Source organism: Scleropages formosus, chromosome 2, assembly GCF_900964775.1.
Source record: "Scleropages formosus chromosome 2, fSclFor1.1, whole genome shotgun sequence".
NCBI lineage: Eukaryota > Metazoa > Chordata > Actinopteri > Osteoglossiformes > Osteoglossidae > Scleropages > Scleropages formosus.
The window spans coordinates 9,463,276-9,481,534 of NC_041807.1; the positions used below are offsets into that span (position 1 = coordinate 9,463,276).

Genomic DNA, 18,259 nt, shown 5'->3' on the forward strand with positions numbered 1-18,259 from the left:
ACAGTGTGTGTGTGTGTCTGTTCTGACAAACCGAACCATTTTCTACACCGATGATAACTTGTTTCATGGGTAAAATTAATATTTGCCCGTTTCCAGTCGTCTCCCATTTAATCCAACACACAACTGTCCCGATTTACCAAATTTATCGCATAATGTACCTGTGATGATATTAACTTTCTCCATAACTGTCCCATATGGGCCATATGACCCTTAAAATGTATTTGGGGGGTAATTTTAAAATTAAGCACAATAGCTGAAACGAATTTTGAGCTATAGGGCAAAACAAAAAAATGAAAGTCCTTCTGATGTATGATAAATAAGGAATATATTTGTAGGGAAAGCCACCACAAACTGTGTGTCTGTGGGCTGAACGCCTGAAATCACCGTGAGGTTTCAGCTTCTTAAATGTGTTCTAAAAATACACGAATCCACATGTCTTTTATATGTACCCTACAGAGCATCCATGCTCTCTTTCTTCTGACATGCCATGAAGGAGCAGACTTTTTATTCCTGAACACGTGTGTGCTCTTTTCAAGGCGCTCCCAGCCGAGCAGTGCGTTCTTTGGCTCCCTGCAAGGGTCCAAACCCTGTGAGAACCCCAAACCCTGGACCACCTCCATCAGAAAATGCTCTGTCACGACGGCAGTTTCCATAGGTCCAGATGGACACAACATTAGACAGAACCACGCTAATATAAACCTCCCTCAACTTTCCTATCCTCTTTGCAAACCAGACAGCATCGCTGCAGCCTTTATTTGTGCATCACTGGTCCTCTATAGCGCAGTGACTCCCTGTCCGCACAATATTATACGGTTTGCTCCACAAGACTCCCTTTCAACCAGCACAAACCAGTGGATTGACAACCACCTCACATTAACAAATGGTTCATCATATGACTTTAAAGATGAGCCGACACCAAAAAGGAGATGCGAAGGAACCAGTTCCCTAACTGCTCGTGCTCTGCGCAATGTAGAAAAGAGCAGAGAGTTCATTCAAAGAGAAACAGAAATATCTGCCAGTGTTTTATCCCTTGACAGAACGCATTCATTTTAACTGCCGTCTTTCAGGTGCTGTTAAAAATGCAGGACGACACGTTCATTCTCAGCTCCTAATACGGCACTGTAAGTTGTAGCTGCTCTAATCAATATAGATGCAACCAGAAACAAACATTTTATAGCATGTGAGATTCTCTGACATATATACCTTTCTTCCCTTTCGCTGTGATTTATTTATAATGAATTCATGTCTAGAGAGTGTGTTCGTAATTGCTGCACATTCTTTCACCAAAAAACGTGAAGATGAGGATTCAGAAGCCTGGATGCTGGTGTCTGTGGTTTTAATACTTCATCTTTTATTCTCATCAGATACTCTGAGGCATTTGTCTCAGACATTTCTGCACCTTTTTGTGCTTTTTAGATTCAGCTGAAACGCTGCGAGCGAATGTTTGGAATCACCAACAGACCCAGTGTGGAAAGAACACAGAGGTCCAGCGTTGAAGGGCATGGCAGTGCACATCTTATTTGCATATCATGAGTTGCTTTGATGCATCTTAAAATGCAAGTCTACCCCATTAATATTTTAAAGGAAAGCGCATGAAAATCAACATTTTTGTTACATTAAATTAACATGTGTTCTTGTTCCATTCTGCATGTTTAATTAGGGAACACTGTCGTGTCAGAGAAAATACAGAGATGGCCATAAGATTTGTTGTAATTAAAAGGAAATCATTAAGTCGTGTTCAACAACAGCAAAAAAATAGTTTGACATATATGTTTGCTTTATTTTTTTTTTTTTTTGAACTTGCCCGAAGCTTCAAGGTTTCCTTTTTGCGTTACAGAAAATCAACACCATACTCCAGGGCTATACCGTAGGAATGTATGGAAATAATGAACATTTAGAGGAATAATCACAAGGCTAGATGTGAAATTGAGCATCTATAAAGATAAAACTGAGCATTAACCAGCTTCCTGTCACACACAGACCTCTGTGGAAGCCGACACAAAGCAATCTAGAATTTCAGGTTTCATCCTAAGGGGGAGAAAATGACAAACTGCGAGTTATTATGTGGCAGGAAAAAAGGAGACGGAATCATTTTAAGTACTAGTGGCAAGAAAACCAATTCATTATGATATCTTATGTCGCTTTCAAGACTTTTTAAAACATTTTAATTATGGATAATTGCTTAGGGGAAGAACATGTGCGCTGTTGCCTTCTCCTTTGAAACAGAATTATGATCGGAAAAAACAATTGCCCTGGTGACCCTCCAAGGATGGGGACCAGGCCATTTGTGTTTCTCATTTATCAAAGCAACATGTCCTCAAAACCAAGTGAGTCCAACCATCTAACCGGAATCCGGTGGAGATATTTCTGCTTACGGTAGAAACTCTGCTCCAAACTTTTTTTTCAGCAGTCATAATACTTTTTATCACAAGGCTATACTGATTTTTTTTCCTTTTCAAGTTTATCCATTGCTCTATGAGCTTGTACCCTTCAGAAAACTCCCAGAACCAATTAGACCCTGAAGGGAGCAAGCAAAGTGCACTAATGTTTATATTAAATAATAGTGGGCAACAAGGGTGCGTGGCATGGAAATGCATACTGGCGCTTTCATCATGCACCAAACATAATCTTATGTAAGGTTATATTTGTTTATCATATAGCCATAGCCCTTTTCAAATAAACAAAAATGAGTGAAATACTAAATTGAAAAAGGATGGTGAAAAAGGCAAGCAAGAAAGTTGTGAAAAAGAAAAATAAACTTTAGAATTTCTTTCTTGCCACGGTATTTCCAGCATTTTTCATTAATGATTTATGGTGTCAAATGCTATACAAGGCTCACGTATGTAAAAACATTTTATGAGATTTACTTTTGACGAGATGAAAAAAATAAAGTTTCATATGAATATATCGTTATTTTATGTCTTGTGTCTCCTGCTAATTTAAGATTCTGGGTAAGTTAATTGACTTCTACTTTAGGCTACATTTTGTAAGCTAGAATTTCAGAAGTATTTGAACATGTAGCGTTTCACAATTATTTGGAAAAGTAATTTAGTGAATTGTAAAGTTTGAAGTTACTTTGTTATTTCTGTGCACCATGATTATTGAAAAAGCACTATTATGTTTAATGTACAGTATGTTATAGTAATACCAAAATCAGCAATGGATGCTCATTCCACTTGTCTCTTCTTGTATTTCAGATGTTCTCATGGATTTCAACTCATGTGCCACATGTCTCATCCTGAGCTACACCCTCGCCTTACATGTGGCCTCCCAGTGTCTGTGCCTCGACTCGGTCTTGTTCAGTCAGCCCTCGCCTTCGGCCTTCATGCTCTCTACTGCACTTCTTCTCTTCTTCGGTCGCTGCTCTTGGTCCACTTGCGTCTTCTTTAGCTACTTCTATGCTTTTCCCCTCATTTGCTCCCTACTTAAGGAACAAACCATCTGTCATTATGAAAATTTTAGCGGATTAAAACTGTAAAGGAATATTTAATCGAACTGGCATAACACTTGTCTTTGTTTGACTAATTACTTTCAGTAAGAATTCATTTTCCATGACTTACAGTCTGAATAAAAAAATCTTATGCTTACACTTCTTACCATTTGAGGTTTTGAATGTTTTTCCTCTGGTAAGAAACTGCTTTTATCAAACATTTTCATTCTATCTAACAGCTCATGCGATTTCCCCTCTAATTGCCAGTGATTTACCTTTTCTATTAAACATTGGCTATAGAAGAAACCATACAACATAATACTTTTTCATCGGCTGCTTTTATACTAATTGCATTTACACTTTTTTTACTTTGGGGGGGGTCAAGGCTACAGTCAATGTTCAGTGCTAAAAGTGTTCTTTGACTGGTCATTCTTCTTGGTCAATAAGTCACACAAGTTGAATAAAATGGTAAAAGCCAACAGCAAAGCGTTTCTGATAACTAATACTGTATTTTAAAAATGTATAAATTGAGTAAAGCTCACGTTCGTCAGGGATAATAACATTTAATGGCGATAGACAATTAAAATAAGCACAGTTAAGAAAATTAAGTCATTTTAATCACATGATAAACCAGTACAGACTACATAAAGATGAGCCCACAGATGCTGTAAAGAAAGACTTCCTGGAATTTCCTACGGAAATTGGTAATGCTAAACTGGGTTCTAAATACACACACACATTTTCATAACCGCTTGTCCCATACGGGGTCACAGGGGAACCGGAGCCTACCCGGCAACACAGGGCGTAAGGCCGGAGGGGGAGGGGACACACCCAGGATGGGACGCCAGTCCGTCACAAGGCACCCCAAGCGGGACTCGAACCCCAGACCCACCGGAGAGGAGGACTGTGGTCCAACCCACTGCACCACTGCGCCCCCAGGGTTCTAAATATTTTGCCTGAAAACCAAGCTGGCATTCACCCTGTGTGAACACTCTATATGAGCACTATTTATTCTAAATAAAATTAATTCATGTGATGATCAACAAGAAGACTGCATGGCAGCAAAGCTTCCAAATACAATATGAAGACCTTCAAAATTCTCACTGTTAAGGATGAAAAGATGTCAGCAAGTCAAAATCCACCCCCAAAAGTGTCAGAAAAATTTTGTTTGGTCAGCATGAAGAAGGTGCTTTCTCGCACGTTCAGAGTGACAGTCGTCTGACTGACTGCCGCTTCTTGGTCTCTGCAGTAAGACTCTGCATCCATAACATCATTGTTAATTTTTAATCGGAATGTTATGTAATTAACTGAATCATCATTTGCATACATGCTAATTATCCTAATCCCATTTGGACCTGTAAAGTGGGACACTGTGTTCCCATTTAATGACCTGAATTTCCTACTTGTTCCTCTCAATTTCATCAAAGTTTAGTGGAGATCTAATAATTCCTTTTAAGTTAACAGGGAAAGTCTAATTAATTAAGTCTATATAAGAGTTAAATACATGTTATTCCTAATTACATAATGAGGGAATCCGCCAATATCTTAATTAACTCCAAATCAAAGTCTTATGAAAATGCATTTGTCTATTAATTTCAACTAATTTACATAAATATTAATGAATGAGGCTAATAGTCCCACTTACTGGGATCAACCCCACATAGGTCTCTTCCATAGAGATTCCAGTCCCAAAAGGATACATATGGTAGGTGAAGAAAACAGAAGACAGTTTACATTAAAATGCATATTTATAGAAATATTATTCTGAAGTGGATATTTATAGATCTGAAGAATAAACCTGGCTACAAGTACATGACCATAACTACTATATTACCTGCTACACAGTCATTTACAAAATATTACACATATTTACATGTCCAGTATTATATATAAAATTATGTAGCATGAAATACTGACCACTAAAATTTACCTGACAGTATCAGCTTGATAGAAATGAACACTGTCTTACAGAATAGTCTTCTCTAAACTCTCCTTAAAATATAAATGTAAAATCAGAAGCGTAACATACTACATAAGATACTACAAAATATATATTTTTTTTTCTAGTGATATCTGTTTGAATCTGTACTCCGCTGTAGAAACCAGACAGAGGTTTCTTCCAGATTTTCTAATTCAAGAAACCAAAGCACCTGTTTTTTGATTTTTAAAGGCACCTTTTCCTCCCAGCTGAGCTGAAGTCAATTATACAATTCTTCTGGCTTCCCTTTGAAGGCACCGACACCAACTTGAGGGAGCGGAGCACAGGCAACACACACCTCCTCTCATGCGCATGCTGTGAACCACCTGCAACTTTCCGCTTTCGGCTATATGGTTTCCTTAGGTGACACGAATGGAGGAGAACGATCTCCCAGCGGTCCCCAGGTACCACGGTCATTGTACGTGTCAATGTGTGCAACAGCACAAAGAGAACTCCAGCCATGTCTCCCATCCAGGGCCGTATCAGCAGGAACTCAACTGCAGGTCCCCGTGGGCTCCCATCTAGGGCACATTCTGTCTGTTAGACATAAAGAACTCAACATAAAGAAGTTGAGTACTGAAAGTGAAAAAAATAACCTTGTAAAATTACTTCATACATCCATTATTAACATTTTCTTGTCCGGACAGGGCCAGTTTTATAATTAGATGAACGTAGCCAATTGACTAGGGGCACCAAACTCTGGGGGAGGCAAATTTTGCTAAGAAAACCAAAAAATAATTTTGAATAATTTTAGAAAAAAAAAAATCATTTTAATAATTTAATAATAAAGAAACAGCTTCATTACAGAAACGAAGAAGACCCACTGCTTTATGTGTTATATAAACACCATGTGACACGTTGCTGCCTGGTCTTTGATATGTTGCTATACTTATTGTAGATAGGATTTCTGTGAAACACAGTGCGTCCACACGGTAAATAGTGTATATCTAATGCCTTATCGAACTTCAGTCTTCAAAATAAGTTTATTTTTTAGTCCGTTCTCAGTCATTAAAGTATACATTTGTGTTCTGTGCATATTTAATGTTCACACACATTATTATAAAAAATTGCATGAAAAAATTTTAAAAACTTATTTATAAATTCAACTTTTATTTTCCCTTCTTCATGATCTGTACACATGTGTAAAATATCTCAATTGAAAATATTTCATCATATGTGTGTGTGCTTTTATTGATTTAGAGATGGAAGTCCAAGGGATGCTGGATTGGTTCTTGCCTAGGGGCTTCAAAAACCGAGGGGCTGGACATGTGCCTGGAGCCTGTCCTGGAAATATGGAGTGTGAGGCAGAGTACGTCCTGGACAGCAAAGCAGTCCATTGCAGAGCACACACACTCACTGAGGGCAATCTAGAGTCATCAGTCAAACACATGTCTTTGGACTGTGGGCAGAAAACTGAGCACCTGGAGGAAATACATGTGAACACAGGGAAAACATGCAAACTCCTCACAGACTGAGCTAGATTCAAACCCAAGTCCAAATCCATTGCCTTGGAGAGGTGAGCCAAAAGTGCTACACACTGAATCGCTGTGCTATGCCTGAATTGGGGCATCTTTCTATCCTGGGAAGTTGTACAAAAAGCCCAGAAAAAATGTAGACCAACATCTAGAAGGGGAACAAAGAACAGGCTTATAATCTGCATCCAAACCTTTCCACTTTCCCATATCCTCATTCCTGGAAGGCACAACAGCAGCGTTATTCACTACCAGCACTGTCTGAGTGCAGTCCCTCTGGTGCCACAGAGACGTGTTGAGTGAAACATGGGCAGCACACTCCATCACTCAAGCCAGATGTCCAAAAGAACTGCAATCATCCAGGGCCAGAGGAGCAAAATTGGAGCATAGCAGCACCAAACCTGCTGTGGAGTAAACAGCTCAACTTTCCCCACTTCAGCGGCGCTGGCACCTTCCAAAGCCAGACGTTCTTAGAAGTTTTTCGCTCTATAACACAGACAAGAGGAAAGAAACTACTGCTGGGTGTCATGGCAGTGATGATATAATTAGGGCATAGAAATCAAACAAGAACTTAAAAGCTATCATATAGTGCTTAAAGTTTGATATTTAAAAATTTTTACAACTATCTACCCAAACATCCAATGATCACTGGATCTATAAATATTCTATTACAGTCTTCTGCTTCCATATTTCATGCAGCATTGTAGATTACAGTGGAACCTTGCTGAGAAACAAACCTTGTGTTCACTTGCCGAAGCATTCCCATGTATCTCCTCTACTCGTTTCTCTGCACCGGCTTCCTATAGCTGCCTGGCTCAAATTTAAGACCCTGGTTATGGCCAACAGATGCATCAATAGAACTGCTCCCAACTATTTACAAGACTGATCATAGTCACCCCGCACGGGCACTTTTCTCTTCTCTGCCATCTGCAAAGCGGCTCAGGTCTATTTAAACCCACACAGCTAGGTACAGAAACAGCTTTTACCCCAATGCTGTAAGAATATACAATACTAACCAATGTGCCACCTTTACTAACTAGAGTCGGACTGCTCCTCCCAAGCACATTGGTAAACTACACTGTCACTTTAAGCATTCTCATTCTCTTGTTCTGAGTTCTCTGGCTGTCAACTGGTATTATTGTTATTATTGTTATCGTTATTTATTGTTATTGCTATTGCATTACTCACTGTCATTGTCACTGTTTTGTTTTGTGCAGTATTTCTGTTGTCTTTGTCCATAGTCTGTGGAGAAGCATTCAGGAAGAATTTCATGATACTCGTACATGGTACTTGTACCTATGACAGTAAACTTGAACTTGAACTTGAACTTGAACTTGACTTGACTTGGTTATCCACTACACCCCAACCAGACCGCTTCGCTCATCTGCTTCTGCCCGCTTGGTGGTCCCGCATACGAAAGGTAGAGCACGGAGGTTCTCAGTTCTGACTCCGTTGTGATGGAACGACCTCCACCTCTCACTCAGAACCGCTGGAACCCTGTCCACAATTAAAGAGGTTCTTAAAACTCACCTCTTCCAGACTCATTTCACCCATGATCTTTTAAGTCCATGTAAGGCATAAATGTTCATGCACCATAAGCTTAAAATCATGCCCAGATAACCCTATACACAGGCGCTACTCCTCTATTCTACATAAATGTTTGTGTGCCTCTTTAAAAAAAGTAGGAAGGTGATCAGGTATCGTCAATATCCTCAGTTTTATGCAGATACTCGTGTGATGAACATTGGTGCATTTGGTGGAAAGAAACAAACTAACTATACTTAAGAATCACACGCCTAAAAAAAGAAAGAAAATTTTGTCGGCATTCTGTATTGAGGCATGGTAGTTTTGCATTCCAATCCAGCTCCCAGCTACAACAACATAAAAAGAAGCATAAACTTTATGCCTCTTAAATGCCTAAAGAAAGTAAAATCTATTTTTCAGGTACCACTGTTACCAATCAGGACAGTTGGTATCCTGATGGGTAGAGTTGCTGTCTTTGGTCCCCAAAGGTTGCAGGTTGAAATCTTACCTCCAGCTGCAGTACCCAAGCAAGGTCCTTTCTCTAAAATCAGCCAGCTGTATGAATGTGTAAGTAACTTTAGAGAAAAGTACCGCCAAGTATGAGTAAAAATGTACTCTGCTCACAATTAATATTAATCAATGCACTAATGGTTCAGTTTGCATTTCTCACAACATACTACTGTTTGTGTTAAACAATAATTGTGTTTATGTAATGCTCTCATTGTATTGGTCTCTGAGATGTACGTCGCTTTGAAGAAAAACGTCTTCTAAATGAGTAAATGTAAATGTACTACATCTGTCACAGCTTGAATGTTATATTCGGGTACTTGTGGACTAATACTACATTTCCCATAATGCACAGCCTCGTTTGAAACGATCGACGGCACTGTGCAAATAAAATAAACTACGTTTCCCACAGTGCACAGCACCTTTATTTTTAAAGACCGACAAAACTCCTGTAAGATTTAAGAAGGATATTTCAACACAGGGACACTGTTGACATAAAGAAATGAGTTCTGCGGAGGATCAGCCGCATGGGACAAAAAGACACGCCGATCCAGACGAAGTACTGTCTTTTTACTACACTGTGTGGCTGGAAATAGCTAATATGGCTAGCTTAGCAGGGTGGTGGTTTACGTTTGTTACGCTGAGGGGGAAGCTAACAGGAGGCCGCGCGCTCCGAGCTGTGCATGGCTCTCTTGACTTTGCACCGACTATCTAACCGCTACACAACTATATCGTATCAGGCGCTTAACCGGCTTATTTTTGCCGTTCTGCTCTAATTTATTCCGTCTCGCGTTCACATTTTGCAACGCGGTGCTGGATAATTTCCAGCCAGCCTCCTTCTTTGAGTGTCGCCGTGTCGTGTGGCTAAACGAGTTAGCACGGTTTACTCAGTAACGTGTTAAACGCGAAATTGCACCGTGGAACTCCTAGACACACAGACACGTGACGTGAGCCTAATGCGGAGCGGCTCGCGCGCGCGCCTCGGGACGCGAGGTTTCCCGCCAGCAGCCGCTCCGCAGTCAGCGGAGGTGCCCCTGTGTGTGTGTGATGTGAGCTCAGTCGTTGGCGAGAAAGGAAGGCGATCGTGGTTGAGCTCGTGTGTCAATACTGTGTGTTTGCCGTGTGTGCAGCAGGGATTTTCCACGTGGGAGACAGTGGACCTGGGCAACGATGAAAGGAAGCAGAAGTTTTTGCGACTCATGGGAGCCGGGAAGGTAAATCGCTTCACATCCCTTTTCATCGCAGCACATGATCATGACAGTTGTGATCACGTTGCAAATACATCACCCCCCACCCCACCCCACCCCACCCCACCCCACCCGAGGCACGACATCGTACCCTGAGCCTCCACCCCATCCATCGTTCTGGGTACCTGTAGTACCCCCTTCTGGGCTGCAGACTCAAGCAGGACAGGATTAGCTGCTCAAGGTGATCACAGTTTCATTTCGCCATTCATAAAGAGTCTGAACTGTGCCTCAGTTTCATATTATAAAATATTTCATATTCCCTCTAACAGTCTGCGCAAGTCACATTGTAATAGTTAGATCTAACAGCAAGCCCAGGGCCTTTTTCTTGCTCTCACATGTCTTTTAAAAAAAAAAAAAAAGGCCAAAAAGCTCTGTAGGTATTGTAAATTTTTCCCGCTTACAGAACACGAGTGGCGTTTTTAATAATTATCGTTACCTTAAATGAGGCATTTTTCAAAAGTGCAGACATAACCAATTTTTGTGCATCTAGTACATTTATCCCTAGCATGTAAGTTTGGCTGATGACTTGGGGGCATCCTACTCTGTCGCGAGACAGTGGGGGCTAATGAGGATGTGCTGTGCTCTTAAAGCCATTCGCACATTTAGAAATTGCTATTAAAAATACACAATTAACTGGTCATGGATGTATTTCTCATCAGAAGGAGCACACTGGGCGTCTTGTCATCGGAGACCATAAGTCTACTTCACATTTCCGGACAGGTACGCAATTTTCTTCTTTACCCCAACACAGAAAACCAAAACAGTAATGGTTATGGGCAGCGGTTAGAGCCATCGCCCTGCGGTTAGAGGCCCTGGCTTTGAATCCCTGCTCCTGTTGTGCTACTCTTGGTCTAGGTACCATTGATTGAGACAGTAAAAATTACCCAGCTGTATAGAAATGGGTAAATCATTGTAAGTAGCTTAGTGTAGAAACCTTAAGTTTATCTGACCCTTTTTTATAAAGTGTAAGTAAACATATGATGTACAAAATGATCTTTGTAAGTGTGTTTTGCAGAATGTATCAGGCTATCACTGAGTGACTAACCCCACTCGCGTGCTTTCATTTGTTGCCATCCAGGGGCAGAGGACAGGAAGATAAACTCAGAGCTGGAGCACCAGTATCAGCAAGGACTCGATGGGAAGCTGTCGGGAAGGAACAAGAGGCACTGTGGCCTGGGATTCAGTGAGGTGAGCGAGGCCGGACACGTCCTTTCTGCTGACGCCCCCACTTTCAGCCTTAGAATCGCTCTTGTATGGGTTTTACTGCACGGTGCTGCACAGCTTGGTCTTGGTAGAGTTTGCTCGTTCTCCCTGTGTTTGTCTGGGCTTGGGTAATTCTAAACCGCTCGCACACTCACCCGAGTGGTTGAACAGAGTCGTCTTCGACTTGACTGTCGTCAGTTGCTTACTGTAATGTCTAGAGTCTCTGCAGAGCTGTTTGTGGAAATAATCTCATTGCCATGCGTTGTTAAATTGTAGCTGCATCTGATTTATGTGTCATTTTTAGTGACGGTTTTCAGAATGTGTTCATAACAAAAATGTCGTCTCCTGTGGTGGAGGGGATCTTAGTGACCCTTCATCTAGGAGCCCAAAACTAATCTCAATAAAATGTCAAAATTCATCTTTCTTTGAAAATGGGTCCATTGTGCTGCTCCTGCAGATAGACAGTGGGTCTTCTTTCTTCGACGACCACGTGCTCGTGAGACGAGGTTAGATGACGTATTCAACTCCCCTTAAAGTGCTGTCAGTACCGTATATGATGTGGTCAATGACTGTGTGCATTGCTGTATTGTGTTACTACAGTACAGAAACATCAATAATCTTGGTGGCAACTGTTCTGCCAAAAAAAATACAGTATGTGTTGAACTCAGTCATATGACCTCCATGGATCATTTAAAAGGAGGACCCCTACCACTCATCTGGAGTCCCAACATGAGCGAATATAAAGAAAATTTCAACGGCGGCCACATATGCAGAGAATAGAGTTGCTGCTGCTGGTGCTCGCACTGTGTGATGGTGCATCGGATTGATCAGCCGTCCATCAGACGAGTGAATTCATTTGATTTTTAGATATAATTTACAGGCAGCCGTTAGAGAAGCGAATCGTCAAACGAAGAGGACCCACTGCCATGTCGTTGAAGTTCATGAGCTCTATAAGACTAGTTGCTGTAGCACTTGTACCAGCAGACCTGTCATTGTTTGTAGATCAGACATCTCCACAGCAATGAAAACATGTTAGTTCGGCTCTAGCCTCCTCTGCTCAGCAGCATTGGACCCTGACAAGAAGCAGTTGTGCAGGGATCGGTCATGAAGATGAAGTCTACCCAAGGAAATGGGGAGGAGAGGCAGCGATTGGTACGTCAAAGTGTCTTGCTCATTCGTTGCGTGTTTACTCTCTGACCGCTGACCCTGGCAGTCCGACCCTCCTGCGGAGAACCAGAGTGTGACAGATGGTGAGAGAGCTGGCAGCCCGAAGGACGACGCAGAAAAACAAGGATCAAACGAAGAGCCGTCATCGGCAGAGGCGGAGCAGAAGGCAACCAAAGACTGTACCGAGAGCAAGGAGGAGGAGCAGAGGCGTCTTTTCAAAATGGCGTTTGTCAAATCATCGTAACTTCACGGCAAGGGAAACGGAAGAGCTTTTAATACTTCACTTGTTTTAAGTTGTGTCGTTTTGCAGTCTCCTCGAAGGGGTCTAGTCGTTCTTTTCTTTGGTTCTTCAGTTAAAGCGGAAACAATTCAAATTATTTCAATATTTGTCATGAATAGAACTCGTCTATGCTTACAAGGTAATTATTTCCCTTGTGCCAAGCTAGTGTGGCCTGAATCCCAACTGGCTATACTGGGAATCTTTTGTTTGTGTAGTTTTTCTTCATCTCCCACTTTTGGAACACTTTTTTTTTTTTAAACCAGTCTCTGGAAGTAGCGAGGAACATTTTGTAATGGATTAATGTGCTTGGCATTCATTACGTTTAACAGAACAGGATGGAATTAGCATAATAGGCCTTTTTACATTCTCTTTGAAGTCCAGAGTGGAGAATAACAAATGTATATGAACCACTAGCTGAATATCAATAAAAATGGAAATACAGTTCTCTGTGGACAGCCTTTGGTGGATTTCTACAGGGAAGAAACATCCCCCTTTCCCAGTTTATTTCAAAACGAGCAGAATGGCTCCAGTTCCTCTGGCTTGTGCCTACCAGGCTCATTATACCACATGCCATCACCACTGTTGGCTATCTTTGGTGGTGTCAGCAAAAGAGGTGAATGGATGAATTACAGGTGTACTGAGTCAAGAACTGAGTGCTTAATTTACCTTTCTAGCCAAAGATGAAGTTGCTAGTTGTCAGCTAGCCAGCACTCCCCCCACAGGGCCAATGCCACCTGTGATCCTCCTGAGATACCACCGTTCATTTTTGTCCACACCAGAGGACATTTTTAAGTGCAAGTCTCAAACAGGAAATGCTACCATGCTGAAATCCCCAAAAGATATTATAAACCCTTTTGTGCTCGGTCTCAGGAGGATATCAGCAAAAGGAGGATATGCTTGGGGCCCAGCTCCATCACAATCTCCCTCATGCACAATGGGTTTTGCTTGAATTGTGGCCTTGCAGTCTCCATTGTTGAGGGGGCGGGGGCAGTGCGCAAGTCACGTGTGCACATCTGGGCATTGGGGAAGTATCAAAGAGAACCACGCCATGGGTCCAGTCCCAGATCCATAGCCCAACAACCAAGCAGCCTCAATTTCCCCCATGTGAGGCAAACAAATAGCACTGAGCTGCAACAGGGTCCCTTTCTTTGGAGAATCCTGTTGGACGCAGCATGAAAAGGGAGCGTTTTCAAAGGGCTCCGTGTCTCCATTCCAAGTGTCCTACATGTACAGATGTGCATTATGGAGGACTTGCTCCAGTTTTCCCTCTGTTGTCTTTAAATGAAAATAATTAGTTTGATGATATGCTGCATGTAGAGCACAATCAAGAGTTGGCTATGCTGCCAGACAATGTAATTATAAAAATCTACTTTTAAACGAATGCTCAGCTTGGCATGAAGGTCGTTTGGAGTTTTGAAAGAAAAAAAAAAAAAATCCATAGTTTCATGTTAGAAATTCAATGCTGCAAACACAGCAACACATGATCATAACCCACCTTCACAGAGGAGAATATGGAGGTATGTGAAATTAAAAATGCCCTTTTAAATGAAAAACCTTTGAACTTAAACATTGCAAAGTTTTTTCTTTCCCCTACACCCGCCTCCTCCGCTACCTTCTCTGTATTGAAAGTTCATCTCTGTTGGTTTGAGTCCACTAAAGTTAGAATCCCTTTTCAAATAATAGAATGAAGTATAAAGAGGTCAAAGCAGTCAATAAAAATGTTCAAAGAGAATCTTTGGAACTATGATGTGGACATTTTGTACTTCTCCTTTGTACCTCAATACTATGAAGAAAAGGTTACTTTACTGCACATGTTTTTATGCCATAAAAACTTTTTCCGTTCCTCCTCATTGCCATCTACAGTACACCTTGCATAATTTCCACCCTAATTCTTTTTTGGCTTAACTAAACCCAAGGTTTTAACTGAAACATGGGTTCAGTTGCCATCTGATGTCACCTTGATCCCGTAAAACAGAAACATACTGAGCCTTTGACATTTAACACAACAAAGCAAAAATGTATTACTGGAGTGATGCTGAACTTCAGCCTTACATTCAGCCCAAGAAGAAAAATGTTCTTATATGATCTCAATTTAACATCTTTAAAACCATACACTTTAATTTCAATATTTATCTTAATATACAAATGCAGCAGTTAAAGTTGAAAAACATTAACTGTTAAAACTATTAAACGGGGTTCAGAGCTTCACATGTCATCCAGCAAACTTTGATGAAGGTCCTCAGAGAAAAATATCATTTAGAGGATTAATGATAAACAATGCAGACCAGCATTTTCTCCTTTGAAAATAACTGTTGTCCAAGCATTTGTCTTTATTTAGCTGTATACATGCAAATTCAGTGATATGAAACTTTATGAACATAGAGCTTCTTCATGGAAGGACTTCCACCGATTCCATTTTAAGGCAAAAAAATATTTTAATATCGTATGTAAAGTTACGATGTAGTAAAATAAAATATTTAACGTGGCAAAAATATTTTTTTACACTTTAATTCTACAATGTGTTCTTCATAGTGTTACACTTCTTCCCCACAAACTATTTTCAAAAAATATTGCCATCGCTTTCCCCGCCCCCCCAATTTTGTTAGCAAAAATAAAACTCATTTGGCAAGCTAGAATGAAACTTCGAATGGCAGTCTTGGGTCAAACAAAAATAATATTTTTGTGACTTGGTGTATAGTATACAGCCAGCCATCTTTCTGAAGCAATTATTCAAATGCTTATTTTCCTCCTGCCTGTGTTCAGTGGCATAACACCTTCGGCTTAATCTGTATTTCAGTCAAACCCTTCTCATACTTAATAAAAATGTCTTGCATTCCAAATCTTTTCTAGGATACAAGTAATAAAAGTGCACGTATAAAATGTTCTCTAGTACAACATTAACAGACGTAATACATTCACTGCAGCCTCCACGCCATACATTTTAATTTACAAAATATTTTAGCTCTATTAAAAAAGCATTACAAAACCAGTCTCCTAGTCAGCACTGAATGTTAAGCAATAAAGGATCCATATTCATATTACTGGTGTCAAATGCTTAAGCCAGTCAGTTCTTCTAAGCTCTTCCGCGTTGAAGAATCCAGGCCACCGTGACTCGCCCTCGTGTTGTAGCACCTCAAAGTTCTGACGCAGCTTTGGCTGAAGGAGAGACACCACAGGAAACAAGGAGTCAGAGCCCAACGCATCCCTGCACAGAGATGTCCTATAATCAACAAACACGTGGGAATCATGCAGACCTTGCATGGACGCCATCTCATTTTTGAAGGGAGAAGTTTCACCAGGTACCTTCACAAGTCGTCACGATTATTAAAACACTGAAAATGGGGCAGCAGGTGGCACAGTGGTTGGAGCTCCTACCTGGGTTATAATTCCTTGATCAAGGTATGTAACCTCAACTTGTACAGTCAAAATTAAAATTGGTTGTATAAATGGGCAAATCTTTGTAAGGATAATATGCAACCACAACAATGCAAGTTGCTTTGGAAAAAACCATTCTCCAAATTGAAGGTTAAAATAGTTTGGAAGTAAAGAATTTCCAGGGAAAACTTATAAAACAAAATGGAAAGACCCAGTTTCTATCTCCCTTAAAAAACCAGTATGGGCAGGACAAGATGTGTATATAGTGTTTTATGCAAATGAGGCTCCAAAGAGAGCAGTTTAACTGCAAGGTTCACAGGTTGGAGAAAACAGCTGTAGCCATCAGGTTTTGAGGACAGCCTCTGTTAGGAGCATTATGGGTAGGTATTGTGAGTTCTGTCCCTCGTCGGTCATCCGGTGCATAATATGCATTATGCATGAGAAGACTTCAGGAAGAACAGGTGGTTTGGTAAGTGAAGAACGAGAAATGTTACTATTTATCCACAGAAAATGTACCACCTCACCATGTGTTCCAGGCTGTGGAAATCAGAGTCAAAGCCACAGGAATTATTTATGTTTTTTTTTCTTTTAAGTTTACCATTATTTTTTTCAGGAAATGTTTCCAAGCAGTCAGGACAAGCAAAGAAAGTAACATTTTCAGGGAGAACACAACTGGTATTATCCATAAAACATTACAGCAACCTTATGTTTTATGAATAAGACCAGATGAAGAAAACTGAAATGAATACAAAAACAAAACTTTTTCAAGGATCAGGTGAAAACAAAAAACACTGGATGATATAATGAACAGCAAAATGGAGAAACACTGAAGAAAATGAGTAGATGGCTATATCTCCCAAAGAACAATAAGAACAACCAAAGGCACTGAAGACATCAAGTGCATTAATGGATATGCATAAAAGAGGTACCTTAATACATTGTTGACAGGTAAATACTCTCCTCGTTCTGCCTGTCTGTACAGCAAATCGCAGTGAGAGTTTAGTTAGACAGTACACCCAGCAGGTATTTCGACACATTTCCACCACCCATCAAAGGAAAAGTAGATGTAATGTACAATCATTACCGCAGCCTCGAGGTGCTCGCATTAGAGAGCGTTGGAAACCACTATTTACATTTATCCATTTAGCTGACGCTTTTCTCCAAAGCGACTTATAATGTTAAAGTCACAATTATTGCATGCTTATAATCATTTACCCATTTATACAGCTGGGTAATTTTTACTGGAGCAAATCAGGGTAAGTACCTTGCTCAAGGGTACTACAGCCAGAGGTAGGGATTGAATCTGTGACCTTTTGGTCCAAAGGCAGCAGCTCTAACCACTACGCTACCAGCTGTCCCGCTATACTGACATATCCTTTTCGAGTTTGGGCTAACCCTAATCTACTGCAGGATACCCTCAGTATGTACTGACTACCGAAACAGAGAGGCACCTGATCAATAAATCGATTGCAATTTCTCAAGAAAACTCTCCACACACATTTTAAAATTTGCTTTGATCCATCATGTACTTTTCAAACTGATACCAAAACAGAGCACAAACTTTCTTGTGCTTCACTGGTCCACGTTAGGCACAAAAGCATGCACGCAAAAGCTGAGCGCAGGTGTCGGGCAGCGATGTGGCGAACGCGGGATGGGGACGACACCGATGACACGGTCGATGAAAGTTCGCAGCGGTGGGGATGGACCTCAGCCGTTGGCGAAGACGACGACGAACGCGGTGCGCTGATGTGCAGACAATGCTTTAACTTGTCATGCATTAGTAACCCCCAAAGTCCCTCCCCATCAAGACAGGATGGATGACACCATGGGATGTCCTCACAGGAAATGACACAGATGGCACAGGTAATGGCCAGGATTTAATCAGGCAGCTCGCAGCGGCAGATACTCTACAACACGCGTCCATCAGCCCGCTTCCTCGTTCCTGCTTCCATCTCGTGCGTTACGACGACTTCGTAACATGGCCCAGCATAACCGCCTTTGGCGTCCTTCCCCCCCATCTCAGTACGCCAGTCCATTTCCCCAATCCCACTGCACAGCGCTGCGAGGGAGGAGTGA

At 41.1% G+C, this 18,259-nt stretch overlaps 2 protein-coding genes across 7 annotated transcripts in view; one reads left to right on the forward strand and one right to left on the reverse strand.

The window, feature by feature from the left end:
• The first annotated feature begins 9,325 nt into the window (after positions 1-9,325).
• On the forward strand, positions 9,326-14,711 carry c2h11orf58 (chromosome 2 C11orf58 homolog). Of its 2 annotated transcripts, none has more exons than XM_018760255.2 (5): positions 9,326-9,470; positions 10,045-10,125; positions 10,818-10,878; positions 11,237-11,346; positions 12,575-14,711. In XM_018760255.2, exons 1-5 carry the CDS (start codon positions 9,414-9,416, stop codon positions 12,770-12,772), a joined length of 507 nt encoding a protein of 168 aa, XP_018615771.1. In that variant the 5' UTR covers positions 9,326-9,413; the 3' UTR covers positions 12,773-14,711. The 2 variants fall into 2 exon arrangements, with proteins under 2 accessions (XP_018615771.1, XP_018615766.1); XM_018760250.2 differs by having other exon boundaries at positions 10,042-10,125; positions 12,575-14,710.
• Positions 14,712-15,120: 409 nt separating this feature from the next.
• The window catches only part of plekha7a (pleckstrin homology domain containing, family A member 7a), an 88,834-nt gene continuing 85,695 nt past the window's right edge, over positions 15,121-18,259 (reverse strand). For 4 of the 5 annotated variants that reach the window (XM_018762129.2, XM_018762112.2, XM_018762103.2 and 1 more), the window contains 2 exons: positions 17,113-17,157; positions 15,121-15,964 (listed from right to left, as the gene is read on the reverse strand). In XM_018762129.2, the coding sequence (XP_018617645.2) occupies positions 17,114-17,157 (44 nt within the window). In that variant the 3' untranslated portion in view covers positions 15,121-15,964; position 17,113. The remainder of the gene's footprint in view (positions 15,965-17,112; positions 17,158-18,259) is intronic. The other variant, XM_018762121.2, reaches the window with a different exon arrangement.

What these genes read in the sequence shown, in the direction of transcription:
- c2h11orf58 (XM_018760250.2), top strand. Translation starts at nt 9,414, where the DNA reads ATGAGTTCTGCGGAGGATCAGCCGCATGGGACAAAAAGACACGCCGAT. An exon ending in GACACGCCGATCCAGACGAA is followed by an intron (nt 9,471 to 10,041) that starts GTACTGTCTTTT and finishes CCGTGTGTGCAG; the next exon opens with CAGGGATTTTCCACGTGGGA. An exon ending in TACTTCACATTTCCGGACAG is followed by an intron (nt 10,879 to 11,236) that starts GTACGCAATTTT and finishes GTTGCCATCCAG; the next exon opens with GGGCAGAGGACAGGAAGATA.